Source organism: Stegostoma tigrinum, chromosome 18 (assembly GCF_030684315.1).
Source record: "Stegostoma tigrinum isolate sSteTig4 chromosome 18, sSteTig4.hap1, whole genome shotgun sequence".
NCBI classification, from domain to species: Eukaryota; Metazoa; Chordata; class Chondrichthyes; order Orectolobiformes; family Stegostomatidae; genus Stegostoma; species Stegostoma tigrinum.
In genome coordinates, this window is record NC_081371.1 from 6649204 (window position 1) to 6676606 (window position 27403).

The following is a 27403-nucleotide window of genomic DNA, read 5'->3' on the forward strand; positions in this document are numbered from 1 at the left end:
TAGAGGTTTATAAAATTATGAAGGGCACGGATAGGGTGACTAGCGAAGGTCTTTTTCCCCATTGTAGTGGAATCCTAAACTAGAGGGCATAGGTTTAAGGTCAGAGGGGAAAGATTTAAAAGGGGTTTGAGGGGGACATTTTCACACAGAGGGTGGTGCATGTATGGAATGAGCTGCCAGAAGAGGAGGAGGAGGCTGGTACAATTACAACATTTACAAGGCATCTGGATGGGTAATATGAACAGGTAGGATTTAGAGGAATATGGGCCAAATGGGACCATATTAATTTAGGATACCCGGTCAGCATGGACGAGGTGAGCCGAAGGGTCTGTTTCTGTGCTGTACATTTCCATGACCAAACGGTGCCAAGCAAAGGTCAGTCATTACTACACTCATACGCTAGAGGGCTGGACTAGTGCTCCAGAGAATGAGAATTCAAAACATACAACACAGGCGCTCAAGAATTCCCACTAAATACTTAAAACGTTTACTTGCAAGATACTGAAAATGAAGTTCCGTGGCAGGGCCCTGTCTGACAGGAGGGTTGCCTCCATTTTGCTTTTCTTACCCAAATTGAGAACATTCTTAGCCCAGAAGGTTGGGTCGCAGTGAAACCGAACGGAGCTGGTCGCGACTGGAGACGCGTCACATCGGGCTCGGAGGATGTACCTCAGCTGAAAGGTGATCTGCAATCGGAGGAGGCAAGGTTTGAGTATTGCAGGCCAGTGCGGGCGGAGGGGCATGAAGTTATTGCTGAATACACGCGGGCACTGTCCCCAAACCGCACCCTCTCTCCATTTCTCACGAACTGCAGAGCAGAGCCCAGGACACACGTACTGTCAGAGTCAGTAGCCATGTAGTAGAAAGTATAGCTATAATTTGGAATCACTAGCCTGGCGATGTCACTGCTATGCCACATCAGGTTTTATTTTTTCCCCCACTTATATCCCTACCAGAGACTTAATGTGGCTTCGTCTATGGAGAATACATCTACAGCATTCCTGTCTCCAGTCATTACTCAGGGACCTTCTCTGGGAGCAGTGGCAGATCCTGAGGCCTTAGGCTCAATGTTCTTCGTTTCAGACACTTGGATCACCTTACCAGTCTTTTACTGTAGAGCAAGGCAATGCTGCTCCTGTTGGAGATAGCCCACTTGGCAAAGTTCATGACATGCTCCACTTGTTTGGATACCCCAGAGATCTCCAGTTGTTGCTGGAGGAGCTTTGCTTGACGGTCTTTGGTTACACTCTGCAGGGGGATTAAAAATGGCCCATTAACCAGAATTCAAAGCAGCCTGCCCCCATGGGGGATTCCTCAGGTTACTCTGGAGACAATATCCTCCCACTTAATTTAAACAGGCTGGCTTCAACGTGAGAAATATTTGCTTTTGCTAACCTCAGGGCATTCCAAAACATTTTGCAAGCAATCAAGTACATTTAAACTATTATAGAGACAAGCCAGAGTCAACTTGCGAGCAGCTTGCTCCCATAAACACAGCAATGAGATAGTAACCAGAAATTTGGTTTTAGATTTTAGCAGAGGGATAAATATTGGCCACGACACGAGGCTAAGCTCCAGGGCCCTTCTTTGCAGGGTGTAAGGGTTCCTTTTTGCAGCCACCCACGAGAATGGAGAAGGGCCCAATTTAACTTCTGTCAAAGGCTGGCACTCGCAACAAAGCAGTACTCCCTCTTTGGGAACGTCCCGTTAAGTTACATGCTCAGGTCTTGGGAACGGAAGGCACGTCGGAGACAAGACTGGGAAATTCGCAGACCACACAAAAATTGACCAGACAGGTGATAATAGAGGAGGATATCAATGGCTTGCCTGAATGGTCAGAAAGGTGGCAACTGGAATTCAACTTGGGAGAAGTGTGGCATTGGGCATGGTGTGTGTGTGCATGCGTGCAGGCAAACAAGGGAATACACCACAACAGAAAGGGGATTGAGAGGGGTAGACAAAATGTTAAATCTTGGAGTAAATGTCCATAAGTCCCAGTAGTTGCAGAACAAGTAGAGGAAGGAAGTAATGAAGGCATATGGAACATTCTCCTTCACCAGGCAAGGTATCAAATACAGGAGATGGATTGCTTGAATTATACAAGACATGGATAGGCCATAGTTGGAATTGAGTCCAGCTCCGGACTCATTACAGGGCAGACTCATCACAGGAAGCACGAGAGGAGATTTACAAGAATTTTACCCGGGCTTAAGAATGATAGATGTGAGGAAAGGTTGGACAGACAAGGATAATTTTTCTTAGATCAGAGGAGACTGAGGGGAAGGTTGGGAGGAATTGAGGTGCTCAAAATAATGAGGGTGTTGGATAGAGTAAACACAAAAGCTTTCATTCAGCAGAGAGACTCAATTATGGGGTCACAGATTAAAGTTAGAAGGATTAGAAGGCACACAAGGAAAAGCTTGTTCACCCAGACGATGAGGAGGTGCAGAATTTGCTGCCCAGTTTGATGCAGAGGTTGAAACAAGTCTGGATCTGCTCCCGAAGTGCTGCATACTGCAAAGCTACGGACCGGAGCTAGTAACTGAGCTTAGAAATGAAGGCTACTTTTGTTTAGTCAGTGCAGGGATATTGAACTGGATGGTCTCTTTCTGCCCTGGAACTTAGCTATGGGTCTAACAAACATGAAACCCCGGAGGCAGAGAGGTTTAGGGATGGAATTCTGGGGTTTGAGGTCGGGATGATTGAAATAATGACTGATGTTTGAGCCAGAGAAGCTCGCGGAGACACGTAAGAGGCCAGAATCGAAGGAGTTGAGGGGTCTCGGAGGACACAGAGCCAGGATACCTCCAGCTGCTGCAACAAAGCTTTCCCTTTCTTGTTGATCTCGATCATGAGCGTGAAAACGGCCACTTTTATGTCCTGCTCGACCTTCTTACAATTTTCATTGACTTCATTAATCCTGCAACACAAACATGCTCATTGATGGGCTTATATTAACAACTGTCTCTTTTAGGATGGTCCAACTGAAAATAAATTTACAAGATTTAACTACCCTCTCATGTACGAGAGCTTGTCTTCATCCGACCCCTCTAACATAGTAAAAGCATCCCAAGGTACAGCTCAGAATTAATAATAAGTTGAAAAGTGAAATAAGGATCCCACAATTGGTAGGATCCTACTCCCAACTGCCAATGGCGACACAAAGTGGGCAACAGCTGAGGATGTTGATATAATCTGTTCTTTCCTGGAATATGGCCATTACTGGCAAGACCAGCATTTATTGCCCATGGCTAATTGCTCTTGACCTGACCTCAGAGGTCACTTAAGAAAGAGCCACATTGAGGAGGGGCTGGAGTCACATGGATGCCAGATTGGGTAGGCAAGGCAGAGTTCCTTCCCGAAAGGATGGGCTTTCACAATATTTAAAACAAAAAATTGTCACGATCACGTTCCACAGTTGTTGGTATATTCCAGTTATTTTATTACATAAATTAACCGAATGCAAATTCCTCCAGCTTTGATGTAGGATTCGAGCTAGTGCTGTCAGAGCACTAGCCTGGTCCTCTGACTTTACCATTGTCTCCTCATTATAGCTCACCCTGAGTGCCCCGCACTCCAAAATAATGTCCCTTCACGCAGATGGGCAGCCATATGGAGTACAGGCCCATTGAGTGAATTGTGAGCCAGAGAGCTTTGCTGAACAAGGGGTACCTGTTCTGGATCTGAGTGGCTGCATACTGGATGTAGTTTCTTTTCTCCTGAAGCTTGGCAGTCAGCGTATCAATGATGACTTTCTGGTTCTTAAAGGCCTCTTCTAGAAACTGGTATCTGGAAGTACAAACAAGATGATTCAAAACTTGGATGGCAGCTATATTGGACTTCCTGAATAACACCAACAGTATTTGCTCAGTTCCAGCAGACCGTACAGAAATCACATTACATGGAACTGCAAGGGCATTGAGAGGGAATTGTCTGAAAAAAGGTAGAACATTCAGGGTTACAGGAAGGAGGCCGGGAAGTAGCACCAGGTGAGTTTCCAAATCAGAAAGCAAGTACAGACACAACAAGACTTCCATACAGTGTTGGAGCAATTCAGAGATTGTGTGCACCTTCCAGCACAGATACAGCATTTGGCCCAATAAAACTTCTACACCCAGAACTTCAACTGCACACCAGCCTCTTTCCAGCAGACTGCATCAATTTTAATTACCACTGATTGGGATTGAACAGCGACACTCAGGTTGCAAAGTGGAGACTGCAAATTATGGATGGGACTGGAGAGGGAGCCAAGAAAGAGGTCAACATGGGTGCTGGTCCTCAATGCACTGGTGACGTGGTATTGGAGAATGCACCAAGAAGCACACCATAGCAATCCTTCCAGTACCAGCCAAAGCAGCTGAAACATGTCAGAAGGCCAGGTCAACCCAGTCAAGTGGGGCCTAGCCAGAAAGGCTCTAGTCAGGTCCAGGCAGTGGACTGTAGGGGGAGTCAAAGATAACACAGTGTGAAGCTGGAGGAACACAGCAGGCCGGGCAGCATCAGAGAAGCAGGAAAGTGGATGTTTCGGGTCCTGCTCGGCCTGCTATGTTCCTCCAGCTCCACAGTGTTATCTCTGACTCCAGCATCTGCAGTTCTTACTACTTCTGTGGGGGGGTATCATATCTGCCAACTGTCTGCCACTCTTCCACCATTATTTTCATGCCCGGATGTCCTTAGAGAGGGAGCATAATGCACCTGAGAAAGGATGTACTGGCACTGGAGGGGGTACAGAGGAGGTTCACTAGGTTAATTCTGGAGTTGAGGGGGTTGGCTTATGAGGAGAAACTGAGTAGACTGGGATTATATTCATTGGAATTCAGAAGATTGAGGGGGGATCTTAGAGAAACATATAAAATTATGGACGGAATAGATACGATAGAAGTAGACAGGATGTTCCCACTGGCAGGTGAAGCTCGGACAAGAGGGCATAACCTCAGGATTAGAGGGAGCAGATTTAGGACTGAATTGAGAAGGAGCTTCTTGATCTAGAGGGTTGTTAATCTATGGAATTCCTTGCCCAGTGAAGTAGTTGACACTATTTCAGTAAATGTTTTTAAAGCTAAGGTAGATTTTTTTTGAACAATAAAGAGATACAGTGAGAACACGAGTAAGTGGATCCAAGTCCACGAAAAGATCAGCCATTATCTGACTGAATGGCGGCGCGGGCTCAAAGGGCTGAACAGCCTACTCCTGCTCCTGCTCCTAGTTCTTATGTTACTAAAAGGGTGTCCAACAATGCTCTCTGTGCTTTTCGAGAGAGAGGTAGGCACCACAGAGGACGTAGCGTTTTATTTCCCCCTCCAACTCCTTCTTGATTTAGCCCCGTCCTGCTCTCCCTAAGCCCACCACCCTTCATTTTCGATGGTTCACATTGCCCACAATGGGCTTTGCTTGTAAACATTTTATTGGCTACGTGGGTGATTTCTGGTGGTGGCTGGTAGCTTAAAATAAAAAAGCGAAGTGGCCAAGCAGCCCAGTGTGGTTCAACAATGCTTCACAATAAGAGAGATGCTGGGGACCATATGCAAGAGGCTTTTAAAATTGGATCATTGCTGCAGTCAGAACTGCATTGAAAAAACACCTTGATTTCCTTGTAAACTTGTATCCCAAAGCCCCTAAACCCCACAACCCTGAACGTCCCAAGCTTAAAGCTCCCTCTCCACGAAAATATCCTGCAATTGTCCAGCCCTTAACCAGCACTTCTGACAGAGATTCCAGAGTAACACATCCGGAGTGTTACCCAAAAGGTCTGGTTCAGATCATCAACTGAGATCTGGTGTCTGATTCCACATTGTAAATGTGTCAAAACAGCCTCAGTACAGGAAAGGAACAGAGAAACCCCTTAGGGGATGGAAAGGGAAACTAAAAGGCATCAATGATGCTTTCTTTTTTTGGCCGAGCTCAAGAATGGACAATTTCTCGAACAGCATCCCGCCTCCAACTTTCAGTGTGGGAAAGTGGAGAGAGAGAGTATTTCCCGGTTTGGTGACATACACGCATTTCTTTTCCGAGCTCACTACAAGGGTGGATCGTCGCCCAAGAATTAACACAGCACTGTGGAATGAGAGTGCGGATCACGACAGGAAAAGCCAACCACTGAGGGTTAATCGTTCTGTTAGCTTTCATGGACACAGAATACAGCACAAAGGAGGCGAGACGGGGCACACTGTCAAAAAGAGGTCTGTAAAAATGTTCATTTCATTTCTTAAACAAAAATCAAATAATTAATGATCCAAATGAGAAGCTAGAGCTTAATGCTTTAACCTGTTGTCTAGAACTAAGAAGTACTGTACCCCAGTGTTACACAGCGACAGACCCATCCCCACCAGTGCTGTACCCCAGTGTTACACAGTGACAGGCCTGTCCCCACCAGTACTGTACCCCAGTGTTATACAGTGACAGACCTGTCCCCACCAGTACTGTACCCCAGTGTTACAGTGTGACAGGCCTGTCCCCACCAGTACTGTACCCCAGTGACATATAAGGACAGATCCATGCCTGTGCTGAGTTAGGGAGCAGTGTCTGGGTTTGCCCCTGCTTAGTTACCTGTGTTCCTTGTGCTCCAGCAGTTGACAGTCTCGACATGTTAACCGATCGCAGGTCTCACAGAAAAGCTTGAGCTGCTCCTGCCTGTGGATGGGGCAGAACAGCATTCGCTGGTTGGACACACTGACCGCCTCTGGGAAAACACCGTAAAAAAGGGTGCAACATGGTTAACACTTTCCACTGACAACCATGGGAACATTAGCTGGACCAAAATTAAACCTCTGTGGTACACCCTGGCCTTTAACAGTACATGTAACGGGGTGTCTCATTGCTCTGGGCAGGGGAAAGAGTGATTGATGCCTCACTTCTTTTCAGCTTTTTGGTTGAAACCACCATTTTTGATTGGGGTCATCGGTGCCCAATACTGAGTTTCTCACATAAGCAGCTGCAAACCCAATCTAAGTTCAATGGGATCCTAATGTGACAAACCCCAAGTCAACTAACCAATTTTTGTTTTTATTAATTTGTGGGAAGTGGGTGTCGTTGGCTAGGCCAGCATATCTTGCCCATCCCTAGACGCCCTTGAGAAGGTGGTGGTAAACCTTATTGAACCATTGGGTTGACCCACAATGCCATGAGGGAGGGAATTCCAGGATTTTGACAAGGTGACAGTGAAGGAACGGCGATATATTTCCAAGTCAGGGTGGTGAGGGACTTGGAGGGGGACTTGGAGGGGGACTTGGAGGTGGTGGTGTTCCCATATAGCTGATGCCCTTGTCCTTCTAGATGGAGGTGGTCGTGGGTTTGGAAGGTGCTGCCTGAGGATCTTTGGTGAATTTCTGCAGCGTTTCTTGTAAACAGTGCACGCTGCTGTCACTGAGTGTCCCCCTGTGGGCGGCTTAGTGACCTTTTGCTGCTTCAAGAGATAACCAGCTGAGACTGTTGGAAACATTCTCTCAATAGGGATTTCTGAAAAGCAGCCACTGAAAACAACTCAAACCTTCTCTTGTCCAATCCCACCAGTGGTATGAATAGGTGCCCCTGGGAGTCCTGAGCTAGCTTTTGGAGTCATTATCATTTGTTTCAGAGGTATCATGTGCTTAACCCTTGAAACATAAAGCCACTGAATCAATGCCTATCATCCCCTACTTCCTGTCAGATTTCCTTTTGTTCCAGGTCGTACTCAGGTAACAGAGATCAAGTCTACATGACTAACCTGACCCTTCAGCACGAGGGCAGACCCAACATATGGCCACACGATGCAGCAAAATGGCATACTGGGCTAATTTACCAACATGAATGCTCCACCAGACGGGGTTTTGTCCTCTCCCAATTTAACGGCCAATCTGAGGCTCAGTTCAAAAGAGGCCAGGAACTGGTGCTGCGGCGGATCTACAGCAGGGGGGGCAGGAGGTAAGCGGCACTCTGGCGAATTGTTTTAATGTTTACCTGGTGACACATCCTTCTTCTGCCTCACAGTGTGGTCTTTTGTAAACTTGACTCTCTGATGGGCCTCGATGCAGGTTTTACACAGCCACTCGAGACACTCCACACAGAAGCCACTGGCCTCGGCATTATCCTCACAGCTCGTACACACCTGAGCAGAGGAAAACAGCAGCGGTTATTGCTTTGGAGAGGGGCAGCAGATAAACCACTCTTCTGAGTGAAGGGAACTGAAGATCGCCTTTCTGTAGGAGCAGACTTTGAAGGCCAACTGCAATATTTCCCGCATTACATCGCTCCTCAGACACCGAACGGGATGTTTCGTCCATTCAGAATTTCAAATCAGTCCTCTATCTCAACTCTATCTGCTCCACACAGATTTATATATTAATAAAAAGCTCAATCTTGAAACCAACCCACAGCATTGAGCTTTTTGGGGGAAGGAGGAAATGATTTTTGCCAGGGTGATGACTATAGATACTGGACAGTACATGGGATATCATACTACAGGTACACCCGATACAAAAGGTGCATTTGCAAGTACCATAAGAATCAGCCTCTATTAAGTCTTTCTCAATCTTAGGACTCATAAATTAATGGTAGGACCCTGGATAATGTTGTAGAACAGAGGGATTTAGTGGTTCGGGCATATAATTCTTTGAAATTTGCATCACGTACGGACAGGGTGATTAAGGCAGCATTTAGCACACTTGCCTTCATTGCTCAGTCCTTCTGAGTATAGGAGTTGAGGAGTCATCCTGAGGTTCCACCAGACATTGGTGAGGCCTCATCTGGAGTACTGTGTCCAATTCTGGTCACCCTGTTATAGGAAGGACATTAAGCTGCAGAAGGTTCAGAAGAGATTTACCAGGATGTTGCCGGGTATGGAATGTTGGAGTTAAAAAGGAAGGCTGGATAGGCTGGGACTTTTCCCACTGGAGCACTGGAGGTTGAGAGGTGACCTTATAGAGGTTTACAAAATCACGAGTGGAATGGATAGAGTGTTAATGGTAGGTGTTTTTTTCCCTATGGTGGGGGATTTCAAGATTAGGGAGCATTTTTAAAGGTGAGAGGAGAGACATTATTAAAAAGACACGAGAGGCTTAAAGATTGCAAAGATTTGTAGCTTGGGTGGAGGGTGATTTGCGCACCGAGCTGCCTGGTTATAGTTCAGACATTTCGTCACCATGCTAGGTAACATCATCAGTGATGCCTTCAATGAAGCGATGTTATTCTCAGGCACTTAGTATTTATACAACCCAGTCTGTTGAGGTGTTTTGTGTCATTTCCTGTTCTTTTTTGCAAGAGTTTATGGGGTCTAATTCCACATGTTTATTGATTAAAATATGGGTGGAAAATCAGGTCTCTAGGTAGGCTTGGGCTGGTCACGTCATCCCAGTTATATTGATGGCCTTCGTTGTCCAGAGTGCACTGATATGAGAGAAAGTTTGTTGTGTCGTTTTGCTGTGAGCTGGTGCTCACCTTTAAAGGTCAAGTATACAAACAGATTAATGGCACACCCATGGGGTCACCCATCTCAGCAGTCTTTTTGCAGAGGCAGTCATGCAAAGACCGGAATACACAACCTGCACCGCCCGCTTCCCCACCCCTCCATTAAGCCAAAACTGTGATAAGATACATGGACGACATATTTGTCATCATTAAACGCACTAATTTAGAAGAGAGACACCACCTAGCCAACAACATTTTCACCAGGATCAAATTCACAAGAGTAAAAGGAAAACAGCAATCAATTTCTGCTCCTAGACATCAGCGTAGAACGACTGACAAATGGAGAATTCCAGACCACAGGGTACAGGAAGGCAACCCACAATGACCAATCCTTAACATCCACAGCAATCACCCCAACATCCACAAACAAAGCTGTGTTCGGACACGATTCAAACAGGCCGCAACCCAATGGAACTTCACAAGTGGGAGGAAAAGCACCCATACGAGGTCTTCACTATTAATGGATACCCCACTAACTTCATCCGCAGATGTCTACCAGATAGACAACACCAAGAGGACACAAGACGACATAATACACTGGCCACACTACCAGGTATCAAGAATATATTGGAACTGACTATGAGACTCCCACAACCACTAGGAATCAGGATAGCACACAAGCACACTGCCACACTACGACAAACACTCAAGGACCAAGGACTCCATACCCAAGGAACGCAGGATCAATGTGGTTTACAAAATACCGTGCAAGGTCTGCCAAAAACATTACATCAGCCTGACAGGAAGGAAACTAACCATCAGGATACACGAACACCAGCTAGCAGCAAAACGACAAGACGAACTTTCTCTCATTTCGGTGCACTTGGACAATGAAGGCCGTCAATTTAACTGGGACAACTGACCATCCTAACTCAAGCTAACCATTGACACGGACAGGAATTCCTAGAGGCCCGGTTCTCCACCCATAATAAACATGTGTATTTAGACCCCATATACAATCTCTTGCTAAGAAGATCCGGAAATGACAAAACACCTCAACAGAAAGGATCATATAAATTCTACGCGGAGTACAGCATTGCTTCAGAGGCAGCAATGATGTTACCTAGAACAGTGATGAAGTGTCTGTTAACTATACCAGTCGGCTCAGCAAGCAAATCAATAGCCTCTGACATGAGGGGCAAATTTTTTTTGAAAACCAGAGGGTGGCTCGTGTGTGGAATGAACTTCCTGAGGAAACAGCAGATGTTGGGCACAATTACAACGTTTTAAAGGCATTTCGAAAAGTACATGAATGGGAAAGGTTTGGAGGGATATGGACCCCAGAACAGGCAGGTGAGACGTGTTTAGTTTGGGATCATGATCAGCAAGGACTGGTTGGACCGAAGGGTCTGTTTCTCCATTGTATGATTCTATGACTGTATAAAAAGTTAAATCCAAGACTTAAATTGGTTCTTGCAGCCTGAGAACATAACCATTTCTAAACATCTGTGTAATCAAAGTGTGACATGACATCATTTTGACTGGCCTAGCTCCAATTTTAAGACCATGACTATGTTGCTTCTGGATCTCCCCGCCTGAGAAAATATAATCTGGTAGCATCTAACATTCTGAAACATTTTAAGAGTTTAAACAGCTCAAATCAGACCACCTCTCAAATGTGACTGAGACAGGTAGATCAAGCATTCAGAATATCCAGAAGAAACTGGATGCATTGGGAAAGTTAATTGCGGTCAAAGCTGGCATTCTCATGATACAAGTGATACATTCAACAATTCTAGTTACCAATCTGTGGAAAAGACAGGCATAAGGTTTACATTTTGCTGAGATCACAATGTACAGAAGATCAAATGTCCTTACTATCTGAGCTCAGTCACACAGAAAAGAAACAAACTGCATTGTCCCCATCTCATTGCAACAGGCTTCCTCAAAAGGACTTGAGGTTTTCAACTCTATTACCCTTACCGGCATTCCATTACATTCTCTTGTGAAGATGGTAAACCACATAGCAAATCATTTCCCTAGACCACCAGGACAGATCCTGATCGGAATTAACCCAGTAAATGAGGCATGAGAAATTCCAATGGGACAGCGTGTTACCCAACTGTCGGAAAGTCTCCAACGATAGGACCAAGGTTTGCCAATACCAGACGTGTACTTATATCGCGCCTTTCACAGCCACGGGGCGTCCCAAAAAGATTTGCAGCCAGGGAAGTGCTGAAAACGTAGGAAGAAACACGAGCAGCATTTTGTGCAGGAAATTCTACAGCGCAACATGAAAATGAACAAATAATGTGTTTTGATCGGAGAAGTATCAACAGGAAATCAACACTCTTTCACACACACACAGACACAGACAGAACCTTTCTCTTTCTAGATCACCCTGTAACTATTAATACAGACACAGACAAAATCTCAAATCAGAACTGGTAACACTGCAAAGACAGAGCAGCTCAGATGTCGAAGATGAGTATCGGCAGATTAATGATTCAAGCAGCATCTTTTGGCAGTGCTGGAAGACTCACTTTCAAATCACGTGACCAGAGACACATTCCCCAACAGCTGCCCTTTCGAATTTTTAAGCCGGTTTATAGCTCAGAGTGTTCCATCCAGTAAACATAGGTCATCCTAGTGATAGCCCTGTGTCCTGTTGGAGATGCTGATCCCCTACAGCCTCAGCACCCATCCAACTTCTGCCAACTCTCCTTCTGGAGTCAAAGCAATGTAAGCTCGGGTAAAGGTCAATCAGGGAGCATCTGCCAGAGGTGTGTCCATATAAAGAAAGACTGGGACCTGAACATTTCTTTTACACTGGGCCAGTATGTCCCAGAGTGCTGCAGCAGGCAATGAAGTTCAGTCACTGTTGCAGTGGAAGAAAAGTGACAATCCCCTTATGCACGGCAAGATCCCAAAAGACACATTCAGAAATGATCAAATAATGTGTTTCAGGCGTCGTTTGAGGGGTTAAAGAAATTCAGGACGGGCACCATGGAAAGTTTCCCTCCTCCTTGTGACGTATTTCATATCCACCTTCAACACCGCATCCAGTAGACAGCACATCCAACACTGCGATACTCCCTCACCACTGCATCTGGGAGTTTCTGCCTATACCCAGGGCCTGTGCCTGGAGTTGGGATTCGCGGGTTATTCCTTCCCTAAAGGCCGCATAAAGGGGCTCACTTCGAGCCCAAAAAAGGCACAGAACCAGGGCATTCGGCCCCTCAAGCCCGCTCTGTAATTCAATAAGATCACAGCTGATCTTTTCATGGACTCAGCTTCACGTACCTGCTTGCTCACCGTAACCCTTAAGTCCTGTACTGCTCAGAAACCTATCTTTGCCTTAAAAAAATTAAACAAGTTAGCCTCGACTGCTTCGCTGGGCAGGGAATTCCACAGATTCACAGAGTTGGGTGATGAAGTTCCTCCTCAACTCAATCCTAAATCTGCTTCTCTTTATTTTGCACGGCATCTTTCTTTGATATGCCCTAAGTGCCATTTGGCCAAGTCTTACTGGCAGAACTCAAAGCCTGGCTTGTCGGCCTCATTGCCCCATAGCTGCAGCAGCAGCAGCAGCTTGGTTTATGACAGATGTCTCCGGTCTGTATACTCCCCTCGGGTTTCTGCCTGTGATTTAGAATTGGCCCAGCAACGTAGTCTTCACCACCCTTGGCTGTCACCTCCTACTCACCAGCTGACAGCATGGCAAATTTGGTGGAAGTCCCTGCACGTCAAAACAACGGAAGGTCTGCAAGATTCTAAACTAATTAAAAAAAAGAGTTGCAGCCTTTGAACAAGTTTCAGGATGAACCGTTGCCAGTTGCTGGGATGAAACAGGTTGCAAGGTTACCGGAATTGACCAAATCCAAAGAAAAAGAGTTGGCATGCTGATGTGGCAAGAAGGAATTTTGATGAAAAATAAAAGCCTCTATTCTCTTCAAGACAAAAATGACACTCATCCACATTGAGCAAACGTCTTGCTGAGAATCAACTTCCCTTTCGTACGGCCTGTGTTACTATCAGATTTTGCCAACCTACAGCTTGAAACCAAAGGTTACATGCCAAGCAAAATTTCACTCACCTTGCCGTTACAAATCAATCCAAAGTCAAATGCAGAAAACCGCATCAGGCTGGGCCAGTCTGATGTTTTTTCTGTTACTCACCTCTACTGTCCTGTGGTCTCTCTTTAAGGAGATGGTCAATAGATGACGAATAAGGGTCACTCTCGTTCCGCAGCCATGACCACTTGACCAGGCTGAGACTGACCAGACCCATTTCACACACTTCGAGCCAACAAACAGAGGCAACTTCCATCCCACCAGTCAGGCTGGAATTGAGCCAGAAATGAAAAGGTTAATAACTAACCCACTCCGAACAGTCAGTTCCTTCCTCATGTTTCTTTTCATTACCTACACTTACAAAGGGCAGCTTTAACTTTGGGTTAAATGTGCTGTGGGTTCAGGGTCACTCAACCGAGTGTGAATTTAACTTCGATCAGCAGAGGTGGAAAGCTTTGAATCTCCTAGTCCACAGTCAGCCTTATTGTACCAATACCTGAAATCGTTGAAACAATCAACACTAGGGGCCATTCGGGCCATTCCAGCAGTGATGCAAGAGATATCCAATTGGGAAGGTGATTACGCTGATGTTCCATAGTCTGCCCTTAAAGCCCTGCAAATTGTTTTTGATTATATAGATTCCCCACTGAAAGGGATTACTGAATCAATTCCACGACCTCTTCAAGCCATACTCTCTTAACTCCTCCTTTGCTTGATGATCTCCAAGATGTGACCTCTGGTTACTGACACGCATTAAATGAATTAGTGCCAATCAAAGGAAGCAGTTCCCAATACCACGTGGTTGCTGCCCACTCAGGCCGTACATCAAACTGGGTCACCTTTAGTCAACTGTAAACAGGTACGTTGAGAGACCAGACAGACATCTTCAAAACGCTGCTCTGCAGGACAGCTCAGAATTCAATTTGTAAAGCAATTGTGTTTCCTCCTCTTCTCACCTACCTGGATCTGAACTGGGAAGGCAGGGAGGATGTGGCTGGATTAAAACTGAAAGGTCATTCAGTTGGATGGACGAAGAACCACAGTGATTTGGAAAAACATTCATCCCCTTCCTGCTTATTCAGATATTTGATTAAATCAAGGCCGCCCTGTGCTCTCGCTCCAAATTCATAGCTATCACTAGCCCACAAAAATCTCAATCTTGTCTTGAAACCAATTAGCTTGGTTTTTTGTGTGTGTTCTGGCTTCCATCATGCTTTCTCTACTCCCTTCTCCTCCCCAAAGAACTCGTTAGCATTCCCCTCTTAATTTTTAAAGAAAAGCTAGGTGGTTCTGGAGCTTTTGACTTGAAACACCATACAGGACAGTCTGACTCTACTGGTTTGCAGCCTGTGTGGAGTTGGGCTTCTGAAATGCACAGGTTGGACCACTCCTCCAATGCAAGAGTCACAGCAGAGACATCAGTTTTGCCATCATTGGAAGGTGACAACACATAGAAGCCCCAAACGTTTCAATATCAAGCAGAAGAGAAAAGACTCAACTCTCAGCAGTCTCAACACCTCTTTGGGACATGGTGTGAAGCTCCGTCTGGTAATGCCTGGTGTTTTATCAGAGCAGTGTTCCACAAATGTTACTTTATAAAATGTAAGTTGTTCGCTGCATTCTATTATACAGCAACTACTCTGCCCAGGACCATAAGACACTACAGAGTGTTGTGAACACAGCCCAGTCCATCATACAAGCCAACCTTCCATCCCTTGACTTTACCAACACTTCTTGTTACTGCAAAAAGACCCAGTCCACCCTAATTACAATCCCTTCCAACCTCTTCTGTTGGGCAGAAGATACAAAAGCTAAAACAAATGTGCCAACAAAAAATTAGCCTCTTCCTCGTTGTTATTAGACTTCTGAATGGACCCCTCAAATTTTAAATTTTAATGTTGATCTTGCTGCCTGTGCATCTTCTCTGCAGCTATAACACTATAGAAGATGCACTAGGGTAATAGAACATAGCAAGGAGTGCAAAGTATGATCTGCCTGTATTGCACGCAAAACCAAACTTCTCACTGTACCTAGGTACATACAACGATAATAAATCAAATCAAGCACTGTGTCCTACCATTGCTTACCTGGCCTAACTTTGAAAAACCTCATCTCCTGCTCATTTCCTAAAACATGACTCAATCGTGTTTATTCTCCTACTACCCAAAGTCCAGGTCACACAATTCATTTTGTTTATTCGTAGATATCAAGGTGTAGAGCTGGATGAACAGGCAGCATTAGAGGAGCAAGGAAGTTGACATTTCGGGATGGGACCCTTCTTCAGAAAACCTGGAGAAGGGTCCTGACCCGAAACATCAACTTTCCTGCTCCTCTGATGCTGCCTGGCCTGCCGTGTTCGTCCAGCTCTACACCTTGTTATCTCAGACTCCAGCATCGGCAGCTCCTACCATCTCCTTTTATTTATTCCTTCTTTTTGTACAAGTGTCTCACCCAACAACCAACTTTCCCTGAAAGCAACAAATGCCAGAGATCACAGCTGGCCGGGGGGGGGGGGGGGGGGGTCAGAAAGCATCCGTGGAGAAAGAACAAGCCAATGTTTCAAGTTTAAATGACTCATCACCAGAGCTGAAGCTGTCATCTGAAGCAGTTGTTTTCAGTACAAATTCCAGCATCTGCAGGGAAACTTTCCCTCCTTCCCACCCCGCCCCAAGGGAGATGCTTGCATAGCTAAACATGTTTCAGTTTGTCAAGCCAAACAACTCATGTATACAATTAGCCCTTAGATGAGCACCAGCCAAATACCTTGAGTTATATGCTAACCACTCTAACACTCAAATGGTTGGTTTTGAGAGACCATCACTGAACTAAAAAAGCTGCATTCCATCGAGAGAGAAAAAAAGTCTCGATTTCCATTTACATGGAATCTTGCACAACTTGTGGGTACTCCACAATATCAACATCCAATTTGATTACTTTTTTTAAATATAAGGCATACACTGTTGCAATGTAGGAAATGCCACATCTAGTTTGCAGACAGCAAAGTTCCCAAGCAACAATCTGTTCACAAGCAGAGTCACAGTTTCACCCAAAACACAGATCAAAAGTTTACTACGCAGTGGATCATGCAGCACTTCCGTATGGGTTTAGACAACCCTACTAATATCATGTGAAGCATTCTATCTTTGACCTCTGCAACATATTTGCAACATCAGGCACCAAATGCCAACATCTGTAATTGAGAGCATGCTCAGAGCTCAGCTTCCCTGACTCAGTCACACGATTGTCAAGGAAGATTCCGAATCCCAAAGGCAGTTTTCAACAGCCAGAGCACGGAACCCTCACCACGGCACATCCCAGACTTGGATATAAATATAATCTGAAAGGCAATCTCAGAACTTGGAAGCTGGATCTCAATACACGGAGATAAAAGCAAATCTTCAGACTGAGTGAAGGGGACAAGTCTCTGCCATTCTTCTCCTCAAACGCTGAAAATCACTTGGTCAAGAGCCTTCAGGATAATTGATGCAGTGCAAAGCCAGTGTTCCTGTCTGTGGCAAACAAAGTCAGCCTTGGAGGAATTAGTTGTGTAAGTCAGATTTAAGTGTAGCATTTTCTTCCCCCCCCCCCACCCACTGAAGCAGTGGGAGTGCCCAAAGTTACATTTGACTGATAAAGACATCTGGACACCAGTGGAGAGTCCCCCATCTTCAGAAGGATGCCATGGGGTTCTTACAATTCGCACAAAAGGGGTCTCTCATTTAGTGTGGCATAGAACATAGAACATAGAACAGTACAGCACAGAACAGGCCCTTCAGCCCACAATGTTGTGCCGACCATTGATCCTCATGGATGCACCCTCAAATTTCTGTGACCATATGCATGTCCAGCAGTCTCTTAAATGACCCCAATGACCTTGCTTCCACAACTGCTGCTGGCAACGCATTCCATGCTCTCACAACTCTCTGCGTAAAGAACCTGCCTCTGACATCCCCTCTATACTTTCCACCAACCAGCTTAAAACTATGACCCCTCGTGCTAGCCATTTCTGCCCTGGGAAATAGTCTCTGGCTATCAACTCTATCTATGCCTCTCATTATCTTGTATACCTCAATTAGGTCCCCTCTCCTCCTCCTTTTCTCCAATGAAAAGAGACCGAGCTCAGTCAACCTCTCTTCATAAGATAAGCCCTCCAGTCCAGGCAGCATCCTGGTAAACCTCCTCTGAACCCTCTCCAAAGCATCCACATCTTTCCTATAATAGGGCGCCCAGAACTGGACGCAGTATTCCAAGTGCGGTCTAACCAAAGTTTTATAGAGCTGCAACAAGATCTCACGACTCTTAAACTCAATCCCCCTGTTAATGAAAGCCAAAACACCATATGCTTTCTTAACAACCCTGTCCACTTGGGTGGCCATTTTAAGGGATCTATGTATCTGCACACCAAGATCCCTCTGTTCCTCCACGCTGCCAAGAATCCTATCCTTAATCCTGTACTCAGCTTTCAAATTCGACCTTCCAAAATGCATCACCTCGCATTTATCCAGGTTGAACTCCATCTGCCACCTCTCAGCCCATCTCTGCATCCTGTCAATGTCCCGCTGCAGCCTACAACAGCCCTCTACACTGTCAACGACACCTCCGACCTTTGTGTCGTCTGCAAACTTGCTGACCCATCCTTCAATTCCCTCGTCCAAGTCATTAATAAAAATTACAAACAGTAGAGGCCCAAGGACAGAGCCCTGTGGAACCCCACTCACCACTGACTTCCAGGCAGAATATTTTCCTTCTACTACCACTCGCTGTCTTCTGTTGGCCAGCCAATTCTGTATCCAAGCAGCTAAGTTCCCCTGTATCCCATTCCTCCTGACCTTCTGAATGAGCCTTCCATGGGGAACCTTATCAAATGCCTTACTGAAGTCCATATACACCACATCCACAGCTTGACCCTCATCAACCTTACTAGTCACATCCTCAAAAAACTCGATAAGGTTTGTAAGGCATGACCTACCCCTCACAAAGCCGTGTTGACTGTATTTGATCAAGCCATGCTCTTCCAGATGGTCATAAATCTTATCCCTCAGAATCCTTTCTAACACCTTGCAGACGACAGACGTGAGACTTACCGGTCTATAATTGCCGGGGATTTCCCTATTTCCTTTCTTGAAGAGAGGAATTACATTTGCCTCTCTCCAGTCCTCAGGTACGACTCCAGTGGAGAGCGAGGATGCAAAGATCTTCGCAAGTGGCGAAGCAATTGCATTTCTCGCTTCCCAAAGCAGCCGAGGACAAATCTGATCCGGGCCTGGCGACTTGTCAATCTTAATGTTTGACAAAATTTTCAGTACATCAGCTTCCTCTATCTCTATCCATTCCAGCATGCACACCTGCTCTTCAAAGGTTTCATTCACTACACAGGTCGTTTCTTTCGTAAAGACAGAAGCAAAAAACTCATTTAGGGCTTCCCCTACCTCCTCAGGCTCCACACACAAGTTCCCTATGCTATCCCTGATCGGCCCTACTCTTTCTTTGACCATTCTCTTATTCCTCACGTAAGTGTAAAATGCCTTTGTGTTTTCCCGGATTCCTTCTGCCAAGCCTTTCTCGTGCCCCCTCCTGGCTCTCCTCAGACCATTTTTGAGCTCCTTCCTTGCCTGCATGTAATCCTCTCTAGCTGAACTTGACCCTAGCTTCCTCCACCTTATGTAAGCTACCTTCTTCCTTTTCACTAGAAGCTCCACCGCTCTCGTCATCCAAGGTTCCTTTATCTTACCCCGTCTTGCCTGTCTCAGAGGGACATATTTACTCATCACTCCCAACAACTGTTCCTTAAACCATCTCCACATGTCTATAGTTCCCTTACCATGGAACAACTGCTCCCAGTCCATGCTTCCTAACTCGTGTCTAATCGCATCATAGTTTCCTCTTCCCCAATTAAATATCCTCCCATTCTGCCTAATCCTCTCCTTCTCCATAGCTATGTAGAATGAGAGAGTGTTATGGTCACTATCACCAAAATGCTCTCCCACCACAAGATCTGATACCTGCCCCGGCTCGTTTCCGAGCACCAAGTCTAGAATGGCCTCTCCCCTCGTCGGCCTGTCAACGTACTGCGTTAGGAAACCCTCCTGAACACACCTTACAAAATAATAGAACTGGGTGTGGGAGTATGTAAACAACATAGATGTCATAATAGAACTGGGTGTGGGAGTATGTAAACAACATAGATGGATGGAATCAAGCTCTAAAGTTATTGAACTCAGACGTTGTGTGCCAGAGGCTACAGGGTCCCTATGCAGGAAATGAGATGCTGTTCTTTGAGCTTGTGCTGAGGCTCACTCATTCTCTTCCTTCCCACAGCAGGGGTCCTCGGTCCTCACTTTCACCCCACCAGCCTGTGCATCCAAAGGATTGTAAGCCGCCATTTCCATCAGCTCTAACAGGATGCCACAACCAGACACATCTTTCCCTTTGTATCAGTGATAATGGGAACTGCAGACGCTGGAGAATCCAAGATAACAAAATGTGATCCAAAGAGGTTCTGGCAATGAGGGTCCCTCTCACTTAAATCAAGTCCTTCGGAACCAAAACCGGGAACCCAAATTCCTTATCCACGCCAGGGGCCAGAGGAAGAAACAAAACTCTGTTTCAAGAACTTGGTGGACAATCTTTAACTTGGGCATAACACCAGCGCTTGGGTCTGACTGTGATCAGCAAGGATTCTGGGCAAGCTTCCATCAAAACCATAGTACTCTGCAACATGGCATTATCGCAGTAAAGTTGGAGTCTTCTACCTCAGCAGCCTAGCTGGGAGTTGTCAAATTCCCTAGAGCAACGGTTCCTTCCTTTAATGGTTCCTGCACTGTCAGAAATAGCTCCCCTGATCCAACAGCAAGATCAAAGTATTCAATAAGCAAATACCAGCGTAGCCTGGCTCAATAGAAATCTCACCGTGCTGACTGCATCAGAGCAGCCTCCTAACAACAGCTTGCATTTACATGCTGCCGGTAACATACCAGTCCCAGGTTTTAAGTGTTATAAAGCACATCACGTGCAAAGAATTACTCAGAAAAGAAGCTTCCGTAGCTATCAACTGGATGACAGACCAGTTCTCCTGCTGAGACTGAGGTGAGAGAATGTTACCGGGCAGTCAGGCACAAAACAAAAACCTGTCACGAGTCTTTAAGTTCTTATTCGGGAACATAGGCAAGACCTCACTTAAGTCTCGTAGGAAAACATGCACCTCCAAAAAATAACAAAGTGTGAAGCTGGATGAACACAGCAGGCCAAGCAGCATCTCAGGAGCACAAAAGCTGACGTTTCGGGCCTAGACCCTTCAGAGAGGGGGATGGGGTGAGGGTTCTGGAATAAATAGGGAGAGAGGGGGAGGCAGACCGAAGATGGAGAGAAAAGAAGATAGGTGGAGAGGAGAGTATAGATAGGGAAGGGATAGGTCAGTCCAGGGAAGACGGACAGGTCAAGGAGGTGGGATGAGGTTAGTAGGTAGGAAATGGATGTGCAGTTTGGGGTGGGAGGAAGGGATAGGTGAGAGGAAGAACAGGTTAGGGAGGCAGAGACAGGCTGGGCTGGCTTTGGAATGCAGTGGGGGGAGCTGGGCTGGTTCTGTGGTGCAGTGGGGGGAGGGGACGAACTGGGCCCCTCCCCCCACTGCACCACACAACCAGCCCAGCCTGTCTCTGCCTCCGCCTCCCTGACCTGTTCTTCCTCTCACCCATCCCTTCCTCCCACCCCAAGCCGCACCTCCATCTCCTACCTACTAAATTCATCCCACCTCCTTGACCTGTCCGTCTTCCCTGGACTGACCTATCCCCTGCCTACCTCCCCACCTATACTCTCCTGTCCACCTATCTTCTCCTCCATCCATCTTCGGTCCGCCTCCCCCTCTCTCTCTATTTATTTCAGAACCGTCTCCCCATCCCCCTCTCTGAAGGAGGATCTAGGCCCGAAATGTCAGCTTTTGTGCTCCTGAGATGCTGCTTGGCCTGCTGTATTCATCCAGCTCCACACTTTATTATCTTGGATTCTCCAGCATCTGCAGTTCCCATTATCTCTGCTATATAAATGCAAGTTTGTTAACTATTTTGCCTTACAATCTCCTGACACATTTTTAGGACACGAATGAACAATGCCCCTTATCACTATGCGGCAAAGCTTGGGTATTGAACACCGTAAAACAAGGCAGATCACTGCACAATGGGCTGCGCCACACCCATCCCTACAGATGATATATGAGACACACTAGATGGCAGAGGAGATTAATACCCGGAGTTTGTACACAGCTGACATTAGCCAATTCCATCTCCTCTCCGGTTCATGGTACAATTCGTGACTTAGCGAGAAAGTTGTCATTGTAGCTGCAAGGGTCCAAGCAAAAAGGAGGTGCAGCAGGGGCCAGGGTGGGCTTGGAGCTGCTACACATTTGTGTGTTCAAGAAATACAAGCCAGAGCACCCACTGCTGAATTTCTTCTTAAAAAAAAGTAGAGAAAACAACAGCAGAGCTGAAATGACAACAGAAAAAGAGAGTAAAGACCTTCCCTCTCCACAGATGGTGCCAGACCTGCTGAATATTTCCAAACAACTCAGATGTCGGCACGGGCAGGGGGTGAAATGGAAGGAAAAGAGAGCAAGAAAAGGAGGAGGGGTGGGGGGGGGGGGGACAGGGAGAAAAGAAGCAGCGGGGGAGGGAGAAAAGAAAGGAAAGAGGCAAGAAGAGTGAGATATGAAGATGTTTTGAAAAGAAAGAAAAAGAACAAGAGTGGCCATGAAGAGACAGCATGTGAGGGACATTGGGAGAGAGAGAATAATAAAAAGAGATGGCGAGGAGAGGAGAGGAAAAGGAGAAGGAGAAAGAAAAGCAGGAGAAAGGGCAGGGGGGGGGGGGGGCGCGAGGAGAGATCAGTGACTATTCAATAAAACAGTGATAATACAATCGGTTGACAGCACTGCATCAGCCAAGCAGTTGGGAGATAGGACAGGATTCCCAGCAAACAGTCAATTTTAACAAAAAAAATTAATCAACTTACTACAAAAACAATTGTTATACTCGGTGTAGTATAGTAACTGTTTCTGTAAAATTAAATTGCGATGGGCTACAGTAAACAGAACTCCTGGGCATCTGTCAGTGAAAGCAAGGTGATTTATCAATGTGAAATATACCAACTGGTGGATCATACACACGAGAACAATCCCATTCACTTGCTGCTGCTGCAGCAGTCTATAAAACAACTGATGGCGGAATTACCCTATTATCAAGGGATGTTTTACTATCCCAACAATAACTGTGTTAGTTTTAACGCTAAATAGAATTGGAGGGATCAGAATTCTGGAGGTGCATTCAGAAAACTCCTGTTCCACCAGAGAACCTTCAGGGTGAAGCTGTGCACTTGGTTTCAGGAAACAAGATGGAAGAAGTGGCAGTGAGAGGGCATTTTGTTGGTAGTGATCATTATGAGCATACAATGCCAACTACTGCCAACATGCAATCGGTCAAAACAAAAGCAGAAATTGCTGGAGAAACTCATGAGGTCTGGCAGCATCAGTGGAAAGAAAGCAGAGTTAATGTTTCACATCCAGCAGCCCTTCTTCAGAACAGACTGGTACCAGGAAAACTTTGGTATATGTGCTAGAGAAGGGGTGGGAGGAGAGCTAAGGAATAGACCATTGGTGGAGATGGAGCCCAGGGAGACAAAAACAGCTGGGCAAAGGAATGGGTAAAAGTCAGAATAAAAGAATGAATAGTTGTTAATAGGGAGCATTAGTGGCTGACAATGGGATAGTTATGGTAACAGCCCACGTGATGATAAACCTTGGGATATGCAAGTTGGGTAAGGGCATGGGAGAAGGTGCTCAGCCCTATAATTATACAACTTGATATTGAGACCAGAAGGTGACAGGATTCCCAAGCAAACAATGAAATGTTGTTCTTCCAACTTATACTGAGATTCACTGGAGCACTGTAACAAGCCCAAGACCCAGAGATACTGGCCAGGGTACACTGCGTTGAAATGGTCAGAAGCTCAGGGTCACTTTTGCAGATGAAACGTAAGGGCTCTGCAAATCCCAGACTGCACTTTGTCTCCCCAATGCAGAGATGACAAACATTGTTGTCAATGATTGGGTAGATTATTCCCACCAGCCTCGTCAGAGAAAAATGTCACCGCATAAGGGAGGATACAGGAGATTTATGGAGGAGGCTGCCAACTCTGGAAAATTGCAGACATGAGGAAAGGCCTGTTCTTCTAAGGAGAACAAAGGGAACTGAAAAGATAGAGATGCAACATTGAGGGGAGCCTAGATAGATCAGGTGGACAAAGACCCATTTCCCCAGTTAGACCATTGAAATCATAGAATCCCTACTGCGTGGAAGCAGACCATTCAGCCCACCAGCATGTCCACACCAACCTTGTGAAGAGTACTCCACCCAGATTCACCCCTTGACCCTATCTCTGTAATCCTGATTCCTCATGGCTAATCCACCTCCACCTACAAATCCCTGGGCAATTTAGTGCAGCCAATCCACCTAGGCGCATATCTTTGGACTGTGGGAGCAAACCGGAGCACCCGGAGGAAACCCATGCAGACACTGGGAGAATATGCAAACTCCACACGGACAGTTGCCCCAGGCTGGAATTGAACCTGGGTCCCTGACTCTGAGGCAATGGCAAGGAAACATTGCTGAGCCATTCACTTGAAAGCTATGAGAGGAAATTCATCCAGAGGATGGGAGGCATCTGGTACTCACCGCCTGAAAGGATGGGAGGTGCAGAAACCCTCAACTCACTTCAAGGGCTCACAACATGCATCTGAAATCCTGTAGCCTCCAGGGATACGGACCAAACATCCGGAAAATGGATTCGGCTGGGTGGTGCATTTTCGGTAGGTGCAGACACAAGAGGCAGAATGTCCTCCTCCTGCACTGTAAACTTTTCCTATATATTCTGAACATTTGAAAAAGCGGGAACATTCAGCAACATGGAGACAGTGGCAGTATGTGTGAACTGCTCGTTCAGAGGGCCAGCACTAATAATAGGTCAAATGGCTTTCTACTGGATTGCAATGATCCCATAATCTCTATTCTGGCAACAGATGCAGTGAAAGAACAACAAAACGGCAAGAAAGGAACAGAGCAGACAGAACACAAAGCAGGACCAAAACAGAACTGGAGGGAAAGAGCTAAGGCGGTGCTTGGGGGAACGGTTAGGGCAAAAAACAAAGTTGGCTTTTGCTTAAATGCACTGTGAGAGGAATTGACTATGCAGGCTGGTGAGTGCCCTGCAGTTGAAGCTGTCTTACAGTGTTAGTTTGTAAACTGGATGGAATGGAGCACAGTGTCCCACCTCTTGACAGCATTTACAGCCACAAGACAAATGAACACACATCGTATTTTAGTCTTAGGCAGGTGAAAGATTTCAATTAGGGCCACAGGTAGCACTGAGCAACAAAAGCACCTCCAGTTAATTACAGGCAATTAGACCAATGGATGCAGGCCTGTAATGTAATCGAAACCAAATTGTTCAATGGAGGCAGTAGGCAAGAGGGAAACTGAAATGGTATCGCATGACCAGTTATAAATAATGCCTGACAAAAATGAGCTCAGTGCAAATCCCAAATGCCCTTGACTGGTTTGAACTGCATTGCTGATAGGAAAGTAGCTGTGTTAGGCCCACATAGTCATACATATTATCAAGGGTGGGTTTCAACAAAGATGAACATTGGAACAAAATAAATCACTAAAGAGGCAAGCTTAAAAATAAATTTACTTCGAGACTTAAACACTCGCTCCCCCAGCTCCACCCCAACCCACCACCTTTATTCTCCTCAGAGATAATGGGAACTGCAGATGCTGAGGAAGCCAAGATAATAAAGTGTGAAGCTGGATGAACACAGCAGGCCAAGCAGCATCTCAGGAGCACAAAAGCTGACGTTTCGGGCCTAGACCCTTCAGAGAGGGGGATGGGGAGAGGGTTCTGGAATAAATAGGGAGAGAGGGGGAGGCAGACCGAAGATGGAGAGAAAAGAAGATAGGTGGAGAGGAGAGTATAGGTGGGGAGGTAGGGAGGGGATAGGTCAGTCCAGGGAAGACGGACAGGTCAAGGAGGTGGGATGAGGTTAGTAGGTAGGAGATGGAGGTGCGGCTAGGGATGGGAGGAAGGGATGGGTGAGAGGAAGAACAGATTAGGGAAGCGGAGACAGGCTGGGCTGGTTTTGGGATGCAGTGGGGGAAGGGGAGATTTTGAAACTGGTGAAGTCCACATTGATACAATTAGGCTGCAGGGTTCCCAAGCGGAATATGAGTTGCTGTTCCTGCAACCTTCGGGTGGCATCATTGTGGCACTGCAGGAGGCCCATGATGGACATGTCATCTAAAGAATGGGAGGGGGAGTTGAAATGGTTTGCGACTGGGAGGTGCAGTTGTTTGATGCGAACCGAGCGGAGGTGTTCTGCAAAGCGATGCCCAAGCCTCCGCTTGGTTTCCCCAATGTAGAGGAAGCCACACCAGGTACAATGGATACAATATACCACATTGGCAGATGTGCAGGTGAACCTCTGCTTAATATGGAAAGTCATCTTGAGGCCTGGGATAGGTGCGGGGACAAGTGCAGCACTTCCTGCGGTTGCAGGGGAAGGTGCCGGGTGAGGTGGGGTTGGAGGGCAGTGTGGAGCGAACAAGGGAGTCACGGACAGAGTGGTCTCTCTGGAAAGCAGACAGGGGTGGGGATGGAAAAATGTCTTGGGTGGTGGGGTTGGATCGTAGATGGCGGAAGTGTCGGAGGATGATGCGTTGTATCCGGTGGTAGGTGGGGTGGTGTGTGAGAACGAGGGGGATCCTCTTTGGGTGGTTGTGGCGGGGGCGGGGTGTGAGGGATGTGTTGCGGGAAATAAGGGAGACGCGGTCACGGGCGTTCTCGACCACTGTGGGGGGCAAGTTGCAGTCCTTGAAGACTTGGACATCTGGGATGTGCGGGAGTGGAATGCCTCTTGCTCCCCAGAGGAGCTCGAACAGTTCATCCACTTCAACACCTTCCACCCCAACCTCAAGTTCACCTGGGCCATCTCCAACACATCCTTCACCTTCCTGGACCTCAGTCTCCATCTCGGGCAACTAGCTTGTAACCGATGTCCATTTCAAGCCCACCGACTCCCACAGCTACCGAGAATACACCTCCTACCACCCACCCTCCTCCAAAAATTCCATCCCCTATTCCCAATTCCTCCGCCTCCGCCACATCTGCTCCCAGGAAGACGCATTCCACTCCCGCACATCCCAGATGTCCAATTTCTTCAAGGACCGCAACTTTCCCCCCACAGTGGTCGAGAACACTCTTGACCGCGGCTCCCGCATTTCCCACAACACATCCCTCACACCCTTCCCCCGCCACAACCGCCCAAAGAGGATCCCCTCGTTCTCACACACCAGCCCACCAACATCCGGATACAACGCATCATCCTCCGACACTTCTGCAACCCGACTCCACCACCCAAGACATTTTTCCATCCCCACCCTTGTCTGCTCTCCGGAGAGACCACTCTCTCCATGACTCCCTTGTTCGCTCCACACTGCCCTCCAACCCCACCACACCCGGCACCTTCCCCTGCAACCGCAGAAAATGCTACACTTGCCCCCACACCTCCTCCCTCACCCCTATCCCAGGCCCCAAGATGACTTTCCATATTAAGCAGAGGTTCACCTGCACATCTGCCAATGTGGTATACTGTATCCATTGTACCCGGTGTGGCTTCCTCTACATTGGGGAAACCAAGCGGAGTCTTGGGCACCGCTTTGCGGAACACCTCCGCTCGGTTCGCAATAAACATCTGCACCTCCCAGTCGCAAACCATTTCAACTCCCCCTCCCATTCTTTAGATGACATGTCCATCATGGGCCTCCTGCAGTGCCACAATGATGCCACCCGAAGGGTGCAGGAACAGCAACTCATATTCAGCTTGGGAACCCTGCAGCCCAATGGTA

At 46.7% G+C, this 27403-nt stretch overlaps 1 protein-coding gene across 4 annotated transcripts in view; it reads right to left on the reverse strand.

Annotated features, from left to right (window-relative positions):
• Positions 1-27403, reverse strand: part of LOC125460781 (E3 ubiquitin-protein ligase TRIM33-like) — a 124030-nt gene that overhangs the window by 31255 nt on the left and 65372 nt on the right. For all 4 annotated transcript variants that reach the window (XM_048548690.2, XM_048548691.2, XM_048548692.2 and 1 more), the window contains 6 exons: positions 7936-8083; positions 6547-6679; positions 3673-3789; positions 2806-2920; positions 1102-1248; positions 569-686 (listed from right to left, as the gene is read on the reverse strand). In XM_048548690.2, coding sequence (XP_048404647.1) covers positions 569-686; positions 1102-1248; positions 2806-2920; positions 3673-3789; positions 6547-6679; positions 7936-8083 — 778 coding nt within the window. The remainder of the gene's footprint in view (positions 1-568; positions 687-1101; positions 1249-2805; positions 2921-3672; positions 3790-6546; positions 6680-7935; positions 8084-27403) is intronic.